We start from the raw sequence: 17,311 nt of genomic DNA, 5'->3' as shown, positions 1-17,311 counted from the left end.
CACGCTGACGCAATAAATCATTCTTTTTAAAAATTTAAATTTAATTAAAATAAAAATCAAAAATTAAAAACGGTAATATTACCGTTTTTCGACCGTTTTCCTTTTTTTTAAAAATTTTTTTACTCTATAAATACTCCTATTTCATCCTCATTTCACATACAAATACACATCTATTCTTCCCAAATCATCTCCATTTCCTCTCCAATTGTCATCACAAAATGTCCGGCGACGGCAACTATGGCGGTGGCGGCTCCGACGGGTTTGACATCAACGCGTTTGGTGACTAGGGGGCATGTACAATGTCTTGGGTGGTTCCGGCTCCGGTTCGTCGACGCCAGGCACCCAGGGCTCGTCGACCCCGGCGGGGTACCAACCACCCCATTTTGATGTTGATGCATACGCTCGTCCCTCCGCCCCGAGGAGTTCGCAGAGATCATCCCAAATTTGGGAAGATTATCCGGATGAACCCACTCCGGAAGTAGGACGAGGCGGTGGAAGCTCCAGGGCGGTGGAGGAAGAGGCAGAGGCGGCCGAGGCGAATCAAGCCAGGCGGGCTCCTCGGTCTCGGGCTTGAACACCCTATTGTCCATGTACTTGACCGCCACGATGACGGACACTTCCCGCATGACGCCTCCACAATATCAAGCCATCTTGCCGGAATTGAGTATATAGCAAGACAAATTGGTATTCCGCCTTCAGGTAGCTTGAGTGCACCGCAACCGCCTTTGGGGGATGATTCACCGGCGGAGTAGTTTTTTTTTAATTTCTATAAAATTGTATTTTAAATTATGTAATTTTTATTTTTTTAGGATTTTAATTATGTATTTTTTTTATTTTTTGAATTTGAAGTTGTATTTTTATTTTATGTTGTAATTTTATTTTTTATTAATTGAATTTGTTGGAAATAAAAATAAAAATGAAATTGAAATTGAATGAATAGTAAGTTAAGAGATGGATAAGAGATAGAGGATTGCGGGTTCTGTCTCTTAGTTAAGAGATGGAGCGAAAAGTACAGTGGGGCCCATGAATAGTTAAGGGATGAGACGATTAAAAGACGGATAAGAGACAACGTTGCGGATGACCTAATAGGTTGATGTCCATGAGGTATGTGCTTTATATTCTGACTTTTAAAATTATTTATTTATTAATTTTTAAATTTTCAAGTAATTATACTATTTTTTTAGGTAAAAGAATATTGCAAATAATCTTCATCGCGAAATAATATCAGATATTCAAAAGATGTTGGATGAAAATAATGCGTTAGTAACAACTTTTCAAATGGCCAAAGAAAAATGCCATGAAGAAAATAATAAGAATATTCATTTGAGGCTGCTTGGTAAAAGAGGTAGAGATGAGAGAACTTATAATCTTCCTTTTGTGCCTGAGGTTGTTGTTCTTAATGTGAGAGATTTAAGTGAAGCTTTTGGAGATAGAATTTAGGGTTTTAGTTAATTAATTACATTTTAAAATTAATATATTAAAATGATTTTAGTCACGGGTGTAATACTAGTTATCGTATAAAGACAAACTTAATTCCATTGAAATACTATTATAAATTTATAATCGACGACTCAAATAAACTGCTTCAATTAGAAATGTTCTATTTGGACAAACGGCTGACTTCCCAACTAATCCCAACCATCTAAATTTCAATTTGAACATCCATCTTTTTTCTCCTGAAACCCAATTTGATGGCACTCCAATGGCTTCTGGTGTGCCATGGATTGGTGACGCTCCTGGTAGTGGTAGCTTTCCTGTGCGGCCAGTGGCCAATTTTTTATGGCACTTTCATCCAGCGCTTCCACTTCTTCCTCACTTTCGGCGCCTACCACTATTTCCGGTCATCCCACTCTTCTTATCTACTCATTTCGCATTCTTCCCCTCTCTAATAATTAGTCCTAATTGCGATGCAGCCGATTTGTCCTCTTCTCTTGCGGCTCTAGGGGCGTCGATGCGCTCCACTCTGTTGAGTACTACTGCTGTGACCGTCCCAACCCTATCATACAGGTTCCTTTTCTCTTGCAATTTATGTTGTGTTTGTTGTCAAAGTTGTGTTTTTTTTTTATTGATTTTGTACATATAGAGACACTCTTGCTTTATGTATTTTTTTTATTCAACTATACATGCTCATGGATTTAAGTCATGGAGTGTGCATAAATGCTTAAAGACCTTCTTAACATCTTTCCTAATAGGACCTGTAGTAAAAATGCATGATCTTTTTGATCCAACAACAGTATTTAGTTTGGAAAAACAAAAATCTCACTTCCAAGATTCTGATGAGAAGTTTTTGGGTTGCATTAGTTTTCCCATTTTCTGCACATAGTCTGACCTCTAGCTGGGAAGGTCTTTTTCTTTATCTGCAACTATTTTTGGTAATATAATTGAGCTTATGGATTTTAATTTGGTCTGTTTGGCCATAAAACCCCTCTCCAAGTGTTGTGGTGGTCTGAACTAAAAAATTAAGTTAAATGTAATGCTGAACGGAGAAGTAACAAGAATAGAATCACATTCATGAATCACGTATTAATGCCTAAAGAACAGTTTTCACTGTACGTAAAGCTGTTTGGTTTAAGATTTTATTTTTAATTTATGCAGTTGATATATTTGTTAATTATTGGATCAACGTATTACATCATTGCAAAGTCATCCTTCATCTACATTCCAGGGTATTATATAAGTGGGATGCACAGGTATATTCTGTATTCTTATGGCTGATGTTTGTCCCCTTAAGGAAAAATATTTGTTACTTTACACTGGAAATTATGTATTAGCAGGTACACAAGCTTCTTGGTAGTTGGAGTGGGTATTATCCTCTTTCTGTTGACTAGCTTTTCTGATCCAGGGGTTGTGAACTCTTCCAATGTGTCTCTGTACCTCTCTGCTTATCCATACGATAACATTATCTTCACGGAGAAAGAGTGTGGTACATGCAAAATTCCTAAGTAAGCTCGTTGTTCTGGTTTCAGATATCCAGAATTATTCTAACATATTAAGTAGTGGATTTAATTCTTGCATTACCAGACCTGCTAGGTCAAAGCACTGCAGTATATGTGATCGTTGTGTTGCTCGTTTTGACCATCACTGCGCATGGATGGTATGCATCATTGAATTCCTTTTTTATAATTAATAATTATATTTAGTCTCTCATTCACAGACACATAATGTTATTTATTTTTGTTCAAGAACAATTGCATAGGGGAGAGGAACACCAGATACTTCATGGCATTTATTCTTTGGTGAGTAGTAAAAACAGACAGCAAAGTATAATAATTAAGCTTGCTATTTCTCTACGATTCCCTTTTGGAAATGTTCGACACATTTCTCTGAGAACAAGTGAGTGTATGAAAATAAACCCTGTAGTTTTCCTCATGATTTAGCTGCACAGAATAGTGCATGTGCGATCAGGGGCGGAGCTAGAAAATTATGTTGAAGGGGGAAAATATATACATAAGAGAATTATAAGAATTTGAGGGACAGTTAGTGAATAAATTAAAATAAATAAATTGTATTACATGTTAAGTACATATACATAAGGAAAATTGAGGTGGGGCATTTGCCCCTTCTAGCAATAAGCTAGCTCTGCCCCTGTGTGGGATAACTTTTCAGTCGTCTTAACGTCTTACTTACACTATTCTATATATGATGCACTAATTTTACGGGGGCTATATTCTGAGTTGCAGAATATGAAATTATTTGAGACGAAAATCTTAAGACAGAATGCATAAAAACAAGGAGAGGTATACCAGAACTGAATATGGTTACAGAAATTAGAGATAGTCAATTGTAAGTGGCAGAGCTTTAGATGCTGACATCAGTTAAGAAGCTTCATTGGTTTGCTATACTAGCATACTTGAGGAAGAGTATGACTTGAAATTGCATTAATCGTGATTCTGGACAGGATTTGAACCTCTTTGTTTCTAGCTTTAAACCTGTTACTGGATTTCAGAACCAGCTGATCCTTATTGACCTCAGCTAAGTAATAAGCTAGGAACTTCTTCCACAACTCATAATTTTCAGATGAGGACCTTCCATGATAAAAATGTGGACCCAAAATATCAGAACCTTATTATTATAAGTCTCTCGTGCTGGATCTGTGGTTTCCCTTAAATTGTTTCTTAATGCTGATGCAGGCATTTCCTCATCTGCATGTATGGAATTCTTGCGCTTGCATTAATTCTTGCTGGTAGGCTGAAAGACTTGCAAGTTGTCCACATTCTAACAGGTTTGGTTGGTGCTAATCCATCCTTTATTTGCCATGGCTCCAAGTCTTTGTCTAATGATAAATCTGTTCTCTCATTCTATGGGTATTGCAGTTTATTATGGCATTGAAAATTCTTACAGAGAGTTGGCCCCACTTGTTTTACAGGTAAGTTGATTAATATAATCTCATTCTAGATAGTTGCTCTGCTAGCTTTAAAATCCATCACCACTTCACTGTGTTTTTAACTGCATGTTGACAGTTCTCTGTCGGCAAGTTTTAATAATATCGGTTCACCAGTCATTAGTTTGGCACTTGATTTTCTTGCAGTTTGTTTAAGATTAGCTTAACTACAAGAGTGGTGGAGATGGTCGCTTTTTCTTCACTAATTGATTTTTTATGAGACAAGAATTTAGTCTACAAGGTAGCTTGGGACAAGAGAATGATTACTGCCACTTTATCAGCAGATTTTGGCTTGTATAACTAAGGGCCAGAGAACTTCTTCTTTTAGTAGAAGGAAGTTTGTGGTGACTTTTCCTTTTTTTAGCTAGTTGGTCAAAAGATTAATGAGATTAATAGGCGAACCTTTACTGAAAAATAGGCGAATGTCTGATGCATTCTGATACCGATCATCTGTTTTATGGCAGTGGTTGTTGAACTCCCATAACACACAAATCCTTGTTATGGTGTTTCTGGCTGTTATTACTCTGCTATTAGCTGGTTTCTTCACTTACCACGCCAAACTCTGTCTTACAAACACTACTACAAATGAGGTATCTTTGTCTCCTCACATTTCATTCCACAGTGTTGGTTTTGCGCTCGGTAATATACCCCTTGAGTTCGCTCTTATCCGGTGTTAAACTTCAGAGCTTTAAATGGCAAGAGTACCTGAGCTGGCAGAGGAAGGTGAATGAGGCGAAGACGAGTGCCGAAGCTCTAAAAGCTAGTTTAGGCGAACTAAATCAAGAAAAGAAGCCTCAGGAGAGCAAATGGAAGACATTCTTCAGAAGATCTCGTCTGGAAGAGATACAAGTGGTTAAAAACAACATATATGACAAGGGATACCTTCATAATATCTATGAGGTTGTTGTTCCCTTCTCGACAAGGCAATCATTCTTACTGATGAAATCAAAATCAGGTTAACTCTCTCCTTGATTCGATGTATCTTGATTTTGCTAGCCACATGCATTGCATCCATCCGAACTCAACCCTCACTTATATCTAGCTCATTTTTGTTACTGCATTCTTGTTTTCATTTTCCTTTGCTGGAAGATTACTCTGAGTGTCATGGATGGAGTAGAAAAGAGATGAGATATTTTGGAGTATTAACAATACACCTCCCAACTTAGAAAACTTAATCGTCAAAGGATGTAAATTTTGTATTTTATGTAACAAACAGTTGCATATGGATTTGTACTTCATGGGCTGTTGCAGCTAGCAATTTTATATTGTTATTGATCACTGATAAATTAATGTAATATTTTCAAACACTTTGATTAAAGGGTAAAATTGTCAATGTAACCGTTGAGAGAGAATGGATATATATCACTGATCCGGCTTGGTACGATCTATTATGCATTGAAAGAGTATAACATTTATGAAAACATAACCAAATGTGAGTATATATTATAAGCTAGATTTAAAAGTTTATGTACGTTAGAAGCCAGACAAGTGCAATCTGAAGGAGGATATTTAGATGGGAGTGGAAATTTGGAGTAAAACATTGTAATCTATAATGTAAGATAAGTTTTTACCATAATTCCACCAGTAGGATCAGATATGAGATGATTGATTAGGCTCTTTCTCATGTCATTGGGCGCTATCACAAACATATACAGTGCAAACAAGAGGAGATCTCCTGACGACAAAGTCGAGCCGAGAAATCCCTGTGACATCCTGCCAGATTAACAAGCTCAAACTCAACAATGCCACCAAAGAATGTTCGATGCATCAATGGTTCAAAATGCGTACATCATACTAACCATTTAGGCAAACGGAAAAATGAGTGGAAGAAAGTCCTTATGCCCTCAATATCCAGTTGCAGTATGAGGGCTAATCCGAAGAGGAAGAATGCTCGTTGTCTTTTCCTCTCCTGCGGCCAAAGGGCATTCCACGCTGAAATTTGACAGACATTAGAGCTTTCACAAGAATGTTTGTCTTGCACAGCCATTGAAAAAAGCAAACGATGAGTTGAGTAAAGAAATAATAGATTAAACGGAAACTAGCTAAGACAAGCAGTCTGAAATCATGTACAACAGGTACGCGTATCTTTACTAAAGTAACAATATGAGGTTCGAATGCATATCAAGAATCAAATGATAATGGCAATCAATGGTATATGCATGTTTGTTTTCATGTAACTCTCTACCTTGCATTGAGATATTCTCCGAAATTCTTGAGCTGACGAGCATGTTTTTAACATGGTCTTGTCTCAAAATATTTGCAATAACAGATGCATATTGTGGAGCCTCTGAGAGGGATCTAACAACTGAGTAGCCTGTTTCACGAAAGAATATGTTAAGACTCGACTCTTTTGTTCAAGCAATGGCCACTAAGGTGTTCAGTTGTTCTTTACTATTACCTGTGGCTGGATGGACCATGCTAGCAGCTGCACCAAAGGCGAGGTTCCTCTGTTCAGTGTTCGGCAACGATCCACCAACTGGAATATAAGACCACTCCTGCACAACATTCATTCATCTGTTAAAATCTCGAGGAGCATGGAACCAAAGGTTCTTGCTAAAATAAGGATAAACTGATAAAGCCAGGGAAGTACCTCCTCATAAGTTTTTACAATGCGGATTCCCATAGTCTCCAGCCTTGACATTAGCTTATTTTTCAATAGGTCAAACGGCATTGCATCTTTTGATGCTAAGCATGTTTCCTGCTTAGCACTTATGTTAGTTCAATACTCCTGCAATATAAAACAGTGTATAATAAAGTTTGATCAAACCTCAAAGAAAACTCTTGTGGGGGACATAGGCATGGCATAAAGAAATGTTGGATATTGAGCTTCCATGCATTGAACTTTATGTTTCCAGTAGTCTCTATAATCCATAAAAACCATCAGGCTGGGATCGTATGGGTTGTTTTCCACCTGAAAAAAATAAATATGCATATAGATAAATGGGTAAGAAAATGGTGATTGTGGTGTTCAATTCAAGAAAGTACACATAATGGCATCATGTAGTTAATATAAACGAAGAACGCGAGTATGGTAGACCAGCGAAAATAAGTGATAAAATGAAGTCACTATCTTCAGTTAGAGTTGGTGAAAGTTACTGTATTAGATATCAACAGCTTCAATATTTTAGACTTTTGAAACATTCCTACCTCAACCTCTATGCCATAGGCTGTCTGGACTGAAACCCTTGGACCCCCAACCTCATACTCTAGGAGTTTCCCTGAGGCCGCCCCGGATGCTACAGTAGCAAGCCTGTAAATGTGAGTCAGAGGCACAGGCAGAGGATAGAACTCAGTTCTTCACAAAGTATGCTAAACTAAAAGACAGACAATAGGCACACCTGCAGGGAATCACAACGTTTCCTTCACATTCTACAAGTCTATGGCCGTCTGAAGCTTCAATGATCCTTTCCACTTTCGTGTTAAGATATGATACACCTGACTCGACACACCTAAGAAAATTAATATGAGTTACAAACCTATAACCGTGACATGTATTCAATGTCAAATATGTAACAGATATATTATGGGAAAAAAAGCTAAAAGAAATGCATTCTCCCTGATAAAGTTTACCTTTTCAGTAACTCTTCATGGAGCAAATGGCGACTAACACGTCCATATGCACGGCCAATATAAATAGGGTTGTCATCTAGATACACAATAGTATCCCGCCAGACATGTTCAATGCAGCATTCAAGTCCTAGATCTGTAAAGTGGCATATGAACATCACGTTCTTTAACCTTATAAGAAAGGTGAATGGTGGTAAAAGAAATATGGAAAATGATCAGTGTTTGCATATTCTTTTAGGAAAATCAACACAGTACAGCCGCAACTATAAAAATTATTGTCGTAAGGCTCTGAAGCAATCAAAATGCAAAATAACTGATAGAGATTTCCAATGAAGGATTTCATAATGCTTATGATGTGAAGTATTATTGAGCTGACATGCCCTAAATTATTTTGCTGAAAAATCAAATAATGGAATGGGATCAAGATAAGCACCTTTGAATTCATCTTCCCAAACACCGTAATTATTTGTAAAGGGAAGATCAGGTCCTATAAGCCCAACACTGAGACCTAGCTTAGCTGACTCAGCCGCAAGAGCTAGCCCTGCTGGTCCGCAACCGATTACCACCAAATCCAGTACATTCTCTCCAGTCAATATTCTTGGTAACTGCAGACATGATGACAGACACGCTGATAAGAGTAATGCGGAGTTGCCTAAAATTAAGGGATAATATACATGTAAATTAAGTAAAGAGAAATTTCCTGTTCGAATTCATACTTTATACAAATACTTAAACTTCTTGATCTACAGCTCTGTGTTTGGGAAAGAAAAGCCAATAGAATTTTTTTAGTTCCATACAAATATATACTTAAAAAGTATCTGTGTGCGTAGCCATTTAAAAGTTTGCCTTCCTTTTCCTCTAAGAGCCTTTATGCTTTATTGCCATTCGATGTGATCTAAGAATAGTACTTGTGTTCATCCACGCATTGTAAATGGGCACGAGCCAGATACCAGAGCAACCTGTGACTTTGTATAAGACGAAAAAGGTCACCTTACATGAAGGCCTAGGACCATTTTCCAAAAGGTTGAAGCCTCAAATTGGTGCCTAGTCGTGAAACTGAGAACAGCGTGATAATAATCAGTTCAAATTTTCATGCTTATAATTACTACTCCCTCAATCCAATTCAAAATGTTCACCTTTTCTTTTTATTTTGCCATACTCAAGATATCCACTTTCTATATATGAAAATAAATCCCTCTCTTCTCTCTCCTCATTAAAATATTCAATACATTTTTTTCACTACTTATTCCACCTAATTAACAACTCCTCCTAAAATCGCGTGTCACTCAAGAATGTGGACCTCTTGAGTGGGGCGGAGGAAGTAGTATTTTAGTTTTCAAACGTAAAGGAGTAGTGCTACATATAGATATCTGATCCTGTTAGGAAAATCCCTTGCCACAAATTAAATGCTCACTTATTTCTACGTAACTTTATTTGTTAACGAAACTCATACAATTGGAACTCAGTATATTCACAATCTTCTAAAATTCTAGACTGATTTAAAATTTAAATGATAGAGAGCCGAAGAACGGGAAGGAGATCACTATCACGATAGCGATTCATCAAAATCCACTACACTGAACCCCATAATTTCCACACAAAATCCAGACAGAAAGCCAAAATCACATCTCATTACGTCAACTAATCGACCAACACGCATGTAATCATCGAGAGAGAAAGTTGAATTTTGTAAAATTGAGAGATAAAAGGCGGGAAACGAAACTAGATAACCTTATCCGCGAGCTTAGACTGGTGATCCATGGCCTTGTTCTGCTGCATTTGCACGAACAACAGCTCCGAGCCTCCCGCCTTGACGTAGTCCTCCTCGTCCGCGAAATCCTCTCTCACAGGCAACGCCAGACAGCTGTCGGTGCCGCCACCGCAGCGCAGACGGAAAGACGTTGATCCATGGGCATGAGGGTTCGCTGAAAAGCCTAGTTCGTTGGAGAGGCTCCTCATTTTCTTCCTCCTCGCCGGATAAACAGAGATGGCCATTGCCGCCAAGTTTCTCGCTGCTAAACTCTCCATGTCTGGTGTAGAATTGGAGAGCGGAAAAATGCAGGGAAGGGAAGTGCAAAGAGATGGGAGATTGGTGTTGAAGCCTTCAGCTCATGCTCTGCGTAACGGATAGGGGGAGGGAACTTATGATGAGGTGTTCAGCTCTCTTACGCCACGTGGATATATTTCATTGGATGGTATCTGGAACGAGTTTAATCGTTTGGAGTAATGCTATTGCTGACGATCAATATTTGACTAAAAATCATAAATGCAAAAAGAGTAGTATACTTACAATTGTACTATAATCAATTGCTAACTTAGAGCGTCCACTATAACGTGGACGCGGCTATAGCCGTGTTTGAGGCGGAAGCGGGGCGGCTTATAGTGGGAAGGGTGTCCGCCGCGGGGGTGGACGCGGCGGGTGGGGGGAGGGGCGGCGGACGCACGATCGCCGACTCTGGGGCGAGGACGCGGCTGAGGGTGGCTGGAGAGAGAAGGAGTGGGGCTATAGCCGCGGCTGTCTATTGCTATAGCCGCGGCTGACGCGGCGACGTGGCGGTTCGATTCGGGGCGCGGCGGTGGGAGGGGGCTGTCCGCCCCCTATAGTGGACACTCTTACTCCCTAGTTGCTAAGAGCATCCACAACCGTGCTCTTGCCAACGGTACGGTTGTGGACCTGGCCCCACTTTTTCTGCTTGCTCTCTGGCAAGAGCACAACACCCACAGCTGTGCTCTTCCGCAAGGACGAGCACAATTAATTTAAAATTCAATTAAACAAAAACATTTCCATAATACTAAAATTCATTAAAAAAACCTAAATAATATTACAAATGACAAATAAAATAAAAACGACATAATTAAAATCCTAAAAATTAAAAATTACATAATTAAAATACTAAAAATTAAAAAAACCACTACTTGTTGCCGAATTTCGCCCATATGTGTTTGATTAGGTCTTCTTGTAGCTGAATGTGGGTTCGGGTATCTCGCATTGTGTGCCTTGTCTCGATCCTCTGGCCAACCGTCGTATGCTCACCTCGGCATGGGGGAGACCTCGCTGTTGAGCTTCCGGCTTCATCTTCGTCGTAGAAGCTAGCCGCCCTCGGCCCTTCGTCGGCTATAATCATGTTGTGTAAGATAATACACGTGAACATGATGTCGGCGATATTATTCACGTACCACAGCCGAGCCGGGGCCTTCACAATGTTGAATCGGGCTTGAAGGACCCCGAAGGCTCTTTCGACGTCTTTCCGAGCGGACTCTTGACGCTGCGCAAAAAGAACCTGTCTCGGGTCGTGCGGGTTGCTGAGCGTCTTCACGAAAGTCGACCACCTTGGGTAGATACCATTAGTGTTGCCTACGGTTCGGAACCGCCGGTTCCGGTTTGGTCCAAGGCTGAACCGGAACCGGACCGTGAGGCTATTTCACAGTTCCGGTTCCGGTTCGAAAACCGGCGGTTCCGGTTTCGGTTCGGAACCGCCTGTTTTTCCGGCGGTTTAGGCGGTTCCGGCTCGGAACCGGCAGTTCCGCGGTTCGATTATTATTATTTTTTTTTAATTTGAAATTTGGATTTATACAACAAATTGGAACAAGAAAATGTATAATTCAAATAGAAATACGACGAATAAGGAGAAAATGATATCAATTTTATTGAGTTTGAGTTGTAACGGACAACGATACATTAAAATTTACAATACATATACATCTACAACTACAACTACAAGTATACAACATACAGCAATGTAATATAATTTACAAGTGTCGTCGGACTCGGAACGTAAATAAAAAAATATGAAACGAGGGGAAAAAAATTGAAAAGGGCCTGAGCTCAACTTAAACTTTCAAAGTTAAACTTTTCAAATTTAAGTTGAGTTGCCTACGTATCCACAATTTTATTGAGGAATCAAAGCCCACGTAGTTCTCTTACCTTGCTTACCTCTTTGGTCGGCCGTGCTCGCCGTTCACCGCCCCCCCGTCATTGCTATTGTTGAGTGCTCTCGCTTCTGACCTCGTCATCGCCATTGGAGGAAAATTCTTCACCATCACTCTCTACACGGAAGTTGAAATCCGGCTCTTGTGCTCTCATGTCCGCCTTTGCCCAATCATCAAGTAGCATAGTGGCTTCCATGTTCTTGGCGGAGAGATTGCTCCTTTTGTCGTCTAGGACACAACCGCCGACACTAAAAGCTTGCTCAACGGCGACGGTGGAAGCGGGAACGGCGAAAATCTCCTTAGCCATGATGGATAGTATCGGAAACTCTTTGTCATGTGTTCCCCACCAATTAAGGACGTCAATTTGTTGAGTAAGAGGACCTGCATCTTGAAAAATAGAGCACGATTCCAAATATATATCTAACTCACTAGTCGCTCTAGTCCTATTGGTTGTAGTACCGTATAGATCTTGCAATTGTGATACTACGTCTGGATCAATCATGACATTACTAAACTCCCCGCCACCAAAATCAAATGTGGAAGGACTAGGAGGAGCACGTACCTGGTGAGCGGTGTTATAGCGCATTTCATATTCCGCATAGAGAGCACAAAGTGTACTATCTAACCTTAGTTTGATTTCATCAACATCCGGAATACTTAGTTCGAAGCATTCTCCTCTTGTCAAGCCCATTTCGCGGAGTTTGATGTTTGGGATGAACCCGTCCCACTCCCGGTCCCGACTCCATGTTGAAAGTTGAGTTGAGTTTGGGTTGGAGCGATACCAAACTCGACTGGATGCGCTTTCTCCATGTGACGGGTAAATGTACCGTATCCTCCACCCCTTCGGAATGTGTATACGTTTTCGCAATAGTTGCAATACACATTATAAGTGTCAGGATCGTTACTATCTTGTACCTTCTTGAAATGTTTCACCATGATGTTTGAGGTTAAAGACCTTTCAGTTGGTCTAGGAGGTTGAGGAGGGTGTCCACGACCACGACTACGGCCACGACGACTCCTTGGTGGTGGTGGGGGTGGCATTTCTTGAACCTCTTCTACCTCCTCCCCCTCCTCCTCATCGTCGTCTTCATCAACATTCACAGGGGTTGGAATTTGTTGAGAATAGGCACCGCGACCGGGAGCACCACTACCGGTACCAACATAAGCAGCCTTGGGATTGAGAGCGAGAGAGAGCAATAGCATGTGCCACATCTTGCTCTTCTCGAGTCTACAAAATAATATTTGTATTGTAAATTTCAATTAAAATTATGAACAATAATGTAATGTAATTCAAAATTAATTAAATTAGTAGATAATAAATATTAACCTGCCACGCATCCATGTTCATTTGAGAAATTTCATCAATAACGGATCTCCGAGATGGCCTCTTGGACTTTCCCTTTCCCTTATCAACACGACCTTCTCGGGATGAAGACATATTGCTATGTAGAAATGTAGAAATATGGAATAATATATATATTTTTTTGTTTTAGCAATTGAGAAAGAAAGACAACTTATAGAACTACGGGAACAAGTATAAGTGTATAACAATGCGTAATAAGAGTAGCACTTGAGTATTTAAATGGAAGCACAATAGCACAAATGAGAAATTGGAGACAAAGAGAGAGAATTGGGAGATTGAAGAGAGAAACTTTATTAACACAAGAGTGGGGTGAATGTAAATGAGGATAGAGGGGGATATTTATAGATAAAAATGGGAGGGGGGGGAATGGAAGAATTCGAATTTGAAATCTGAAATAAAAAATTTTTGAATTTTCGGAAAACCGGCGGTTTTGGCCGAAAACCGCCGGTTTCACGGCAAAACCGCCAGTTTCCGGGACAAAACCGCCGGTTCGGTCAACAAACCGTGCCAAAATCTGCGCCATGTCGCCTCGTGTCCCGCGCCGCCTCCGAAAGCCACTGAACCGGCGGTGAACCGCCCAAAAACCGCCGAAACCGGCCGGTTTTGCCGCTGAAAAGCTGCCCCCTCGGCCCATCCCCTTGCAGCCTTGATTTACGGGCCCGAACCGGCTGTTCCGAACCGTCCCGAACCGCCGGTTCGGTGATGGTTCCGGTTTGAAAAATCATGAACCCGAACCGGACCGCGACCCGAATTGCGACGGTTCCGATTCGGGAAATTGCCACGGTTCCGGTTCGGCGGTTACCGGAACCGGTGGGCATCTCTAGATACCATCGGCGAGATAGTAACCCATGTGGTATGTAGTTCCGTTGACAGTGAAGTCGATCGTCGGTGCTACACCATTCATCACATCATTGAAGAGGGGTGACGAATAGAGCACGTTCAAGTTGTTGTTGGCTCCGGCAACGCCGAAATATGCATGCCAAATCCATAGGCGGTGGTCGGTGACCGCCTCAAGGATAAGTGTTGGGCCGCCGCCTTTGTGACCGCTTAAGTGTTGCCCCCTCCAAGCAGTCGGGCAATTCTTCCACCTCCAATGCATGCAGTCAATGCTGCCAAGCATTTCGGGAAAGCCATGGACTGATTCGTGAAGACGAAGCAACCGTTGGCAATCGTCGGTGGTGGGTACCCGAAGAAATTCACCCCCGAAGGCTGAACGAATGCCCTCGCAAAAATCTTTAGACAAAGGATTCCAGTGGACTCACCGATATGCAAATACTCGTCGAAGATGTCGGCCGTTTGCCCAGTAGCGAGTTGTCGGATGGCACACGTACACTTCTGCAACGGCGTGATACTTTGCCGGCCGGCTGCATATGGACCTGTTTGGAAGAATTCAACACGTGCGGACAATGTGTTGACAATTCGCATAAACAAGCGCTTTGACATGCGAAAACGGCGCCTGAAGTAATCTGCCGGAAACCACGGCTGGTCGGCAAAGTAGTCGGCAACGAGCCTTTCGTGGGCTCCCTCCCGGTCCCGATGGATGTAGCGGCGAGTTGATCTAGTTCGTTGACGAGGAGGAGTGGGGGTATTCGCCGCGACATATGCTTCGTAAGCGGCACGATGTTGTTCGTAGTATTCTTGTTCTTCGCGCTCTGCTTCCGCCATGAGATGGGTGAAATCCATTTGAGGTTTTGAGTGAGGGAGGAATGTGTTGATAGTTTGTATGAGAATTATGAATGAGAGATGAATGAGAGATGATTTGATGTGATAAATGGATGATGAATGTGTGTATTTATAGATGATTTTGGGGGGGAAAAATAAAAAAAATTCCAAAAAAATCAGAAAAACGGGCAAACAGCAATATTTTTGGGATTTGGAAAATATTTTTTTTTTATTTTTTATCATTATTTATAATTAAATAACGAATTTTAAATAAATAAAAAAAATATTCAAAGGCAACGGCTATGTCGTTGCCCAATCGCGTGCCGCCACATCACCTGCTCGCCGCCACGGCGCGAGCGCAGCGGCGGCGAGACACGTCCGTGCCAGCGGCGCGGACGGACGCGGGTTACGGCGCCACCGTTGCGGATGCTCTAACTACAACTAATTTAAGATCATTGGATTTTAGAAATCTAGTGGTTTAAAATTTGCCACGTGTAATTTTCGTTTTTATTAATTAAATCGAAAAGGATAAAAAAAATACCAAATTATGGTTTTGGATGAAAATGTCAATATAGTGTTTTGAAAATATCAACACATTGCTTTAAGAATGACATTCTACATGTATTATATTGACATATTTTATATACTATGTTACATTTGTTGTTGTACGAAAAAATTGAAAATTTTCGAATAATTTTTTTTCAAATTTTGACATCGGAACGTATGCAAGTGAGATCTCATTAAAATCCTTATGAAATTATCTTTAATTTGATATATGTTGTGCGAAAAAATAATTTAAATCTAGAAAGTTATATGCGTTTTAAAGTTATGTTATATTTTTCAAAGGTTAGTTACAACTAATTTGTTGTAAATTGACCTTAATAAACGTTTTTGTTGATCGTATTGACATTTCGGGATTGATGATCTAGGTCCTTAATTTGAATATCTAATGACTATTATTTAATTGTAATTAACAATTAAGTATTGAGTTAATAATATAACACCCTCCTCTCCCCTGTAGTATAAAAAGTGAAAAACTGAGATCGAATTTATTTCTATAATAATTGTAGTAATTGAAAGAATATTACCTAGTAAGTGATATATTTGGATCATTGAAATTTTTATTTTCTTTTTTCTTTGACTGGGTATGAGATTGACTATTAAATTTAAGATACTGAATATACTCCACATTTTTTGTTATTCAAACCAAGAGTTTGAATGACCAGAATTTCAAATTTTGGATTGAGAAAAAAATTGGGCGAGTTTTAATTGCAAACTAAAAAAAAATCTACTATTTGAAAATTTTTTGACTACTGTCAAACGCCATGTCAAAGATCGTGGGCTTTGGGCTATGAGCTTTGCAAATTGCAACCATTTAAAGGGATGGGATCAATTTTGGTTTTACAGTGTTTTGGAGTATCTCAATAACTGCGAAAAGTCCATGAGGACAAGCCAATTTTAGTACTCCATAATCTAGGCTGAATCAGTACTGTTGCCTTTTAAATGTTTCAATTAATGAGTAATTGCATTCCTCTTAGGCCATCCACAATAGGAATAGCCCAGCAATAGCCCAGGCATAGCCCAGCCACTGCCACATCAGCAGCACTAAAAATCCTCCTGCCACATCATCAAAACAAGCAAATAGCCCAGCAATAGCCCAACCATAGCCTAGCCACTAATATCCACATCACTATTAACAAATATATACAAAATGAAATAATTAACAATCACACAATATGCGAAATTTAATTTACGAGACATATACGGGAAAAGTTTAATAATACTATTAAAATTTAAAAAAGTACAATAATTTAAAAAGTACATTAATTAAAAAAAATACAATAATAAAAAAAGTACATAAATTTTAAAAAAAAATACAATAATAAAAAGGAGTGACAATTCACTCCTCGTCTCCGTCGTCGCCGCCTCCGTCGCTGTCGCCTCCGTCGCCACCACCGCCGTTGAGATCCATTTACCGTTGTTGAGATCCATTTACCGTTATTGATCTTGAACAGAAATTAAGATAGAGAGAATACTCGTTAAAACAAGTGGTGCGAATGAAAATGACGAACAAAGCGCGTATATATAGTGTTTCGAATTTTTTTTTTTTTATTTTTTCGCGCTAGGCGGTGCGCTGGGCGATCCGGGCGCTGCAATAGCGCCGAACGGACCGCCCAGCGCACCGCCCAGCGCCACGCGACCGCCCAGCGCTGCGCGGTTTCTCTCTCCAATCGCCCGCTGGGCGGCTGCAATAGATCTCCCAGCGAACCGCCCAGCGCCGGCGCTCGGCTGGGCGGTCGCTGGTCGCCTATTGTGGATGGCCTTAGGTACTATGCAATGATGTTTTAAGCATTGTCTACTCTTTAAGCCCCATATGAATCAATCACTTCTTGATACAATTTCTAGCT

The 17,311-nt window shown here is 40.3% G+C and overlaps 2 protein-coding genes across 2 annotated transcripts; one reads left to right on the top strand and one right to left on the bottom strand.

The window, feature by feature from the left end:
• Positions 1-1,589: 1,589 nt before the first annotated feature.
• LOC121752195 (probable protein S-acyltransferase 17) lies at positions 1,590-5,639 on the top strand. Its single transcript, XM_042147137.1, has 10 exons — positions 1,590-1,840; positions 1,914-2,007; positions 2,596-2,690; positions 2,775-2,942; positions 3,022-3,094; positions 3,184-3,236; positions 4,131-4,222; positions 4,314-4,366; positions 4,846-4,971; positions 5,066-5,639. The coding sequence occupies exons 1-10, from the start codon at positions 1,692-1,694 to the stop codon at positions 5,339-5,341; spliced, it is 1,179 nt and encodes a 392-aa protein (XP_042003071.1). The 5' UTR covers positions 1,590-1,691; the 3' UTR covers positions 5,342-5,639.
• Positions 5,640-5,796: 157 nt separating this feature from the next.
• Positions 5,797-10,072, bottom strand: LOC121752194 (lycopene epsilon cyclase, chloroplastic-like). The gene is made up of 11 exons (XM_042147135.1): positions 9,680-10,072; positions 8,382-8,553; positions 7,952-8,084; positions 7,720-7,830; positions 7,529-7,631; positions 7,149-7,292; positions 6,972-7,079; positions 6,780-6,876; positions 6,567-6,695; positions 6,181-6,313; positions 5,797-6,094 (listed from the first exon to the last, which is right to left on the bottom strand). The coding sequence occupies exons 1-11, from the start codon at positions 9,974-9,976 to the stop codon at positions 5,929-5,931; spliced, it is 1,593 nt and encodes a 530-aa protein (XP_042003069.1). The 5' UTR covers positions 9,977-10,072; the 3' UTR covers positions 5,797-5,928.
• Between the last annotated feature and the right edge of the window lie 7,239 nt (positions 10,073-17,311).

Source organism: Salvia splendens, chromosome 10 (genome assembly GCF_004379255.2).
Source record: "Salvia splendens isolate huo1 chromosome 10, SspV2, whole genome shotgun sequence".
Lineage (NCBI taxonomy): Eukaryota > Viridiplantae > Streptophyta > Magnoliopsida > Lamiales > Lamiaceae > Salvia > Salvia splendens.
Note: the sequence above shows the minus strand (reverse complement) of the source record. Positions and strands in the feature narration are given on the sequence as shown.

Coding starts and splice junctions, on each gene's coding strand:
- LOC121752195 (XM_042147137.1), top strand. CDS start 1,692: ATGGCACTCCAATGGCTTCTGGTGTGCCATGGATTGGTGACGCTCCTG. Junction 2,943..3,021: donor GGTACATGCAAAATTCCTAA/GTAAGCTCGTTG, acceptor TTGCATTACCAG/ACCTGCTAGGTCAAAGCACT. Junction 4,223..4,313: donor AGTTGTCCACATTCTAACAG/GTTTGGTTGGTG, acceptor TGGGTATTGCAG/TTTATTATGGCATTGAAAAT.
- LOC121752194 (XM_042147135.1), bottom strand. CDS start 9,976: ATGGAGAGTTTAGCAGCGAGAAACTTGGCGGCAATGGCCATCTCTGTT. Junction 6,877..6,971: donor TTGTAAAAACTTATGAGGAG/GTACTTCCCTGG, acceptor AATGTTGTGCAG/GAGTGGTCTTATATTCCAGT. Junction 6,095..6,180: donor TTTTTCCGTTTGCCTAAATG/GTTAGTATGATG, acceptor TTAATCTGGCAG/GATGTCACAGGGATTTCTCG.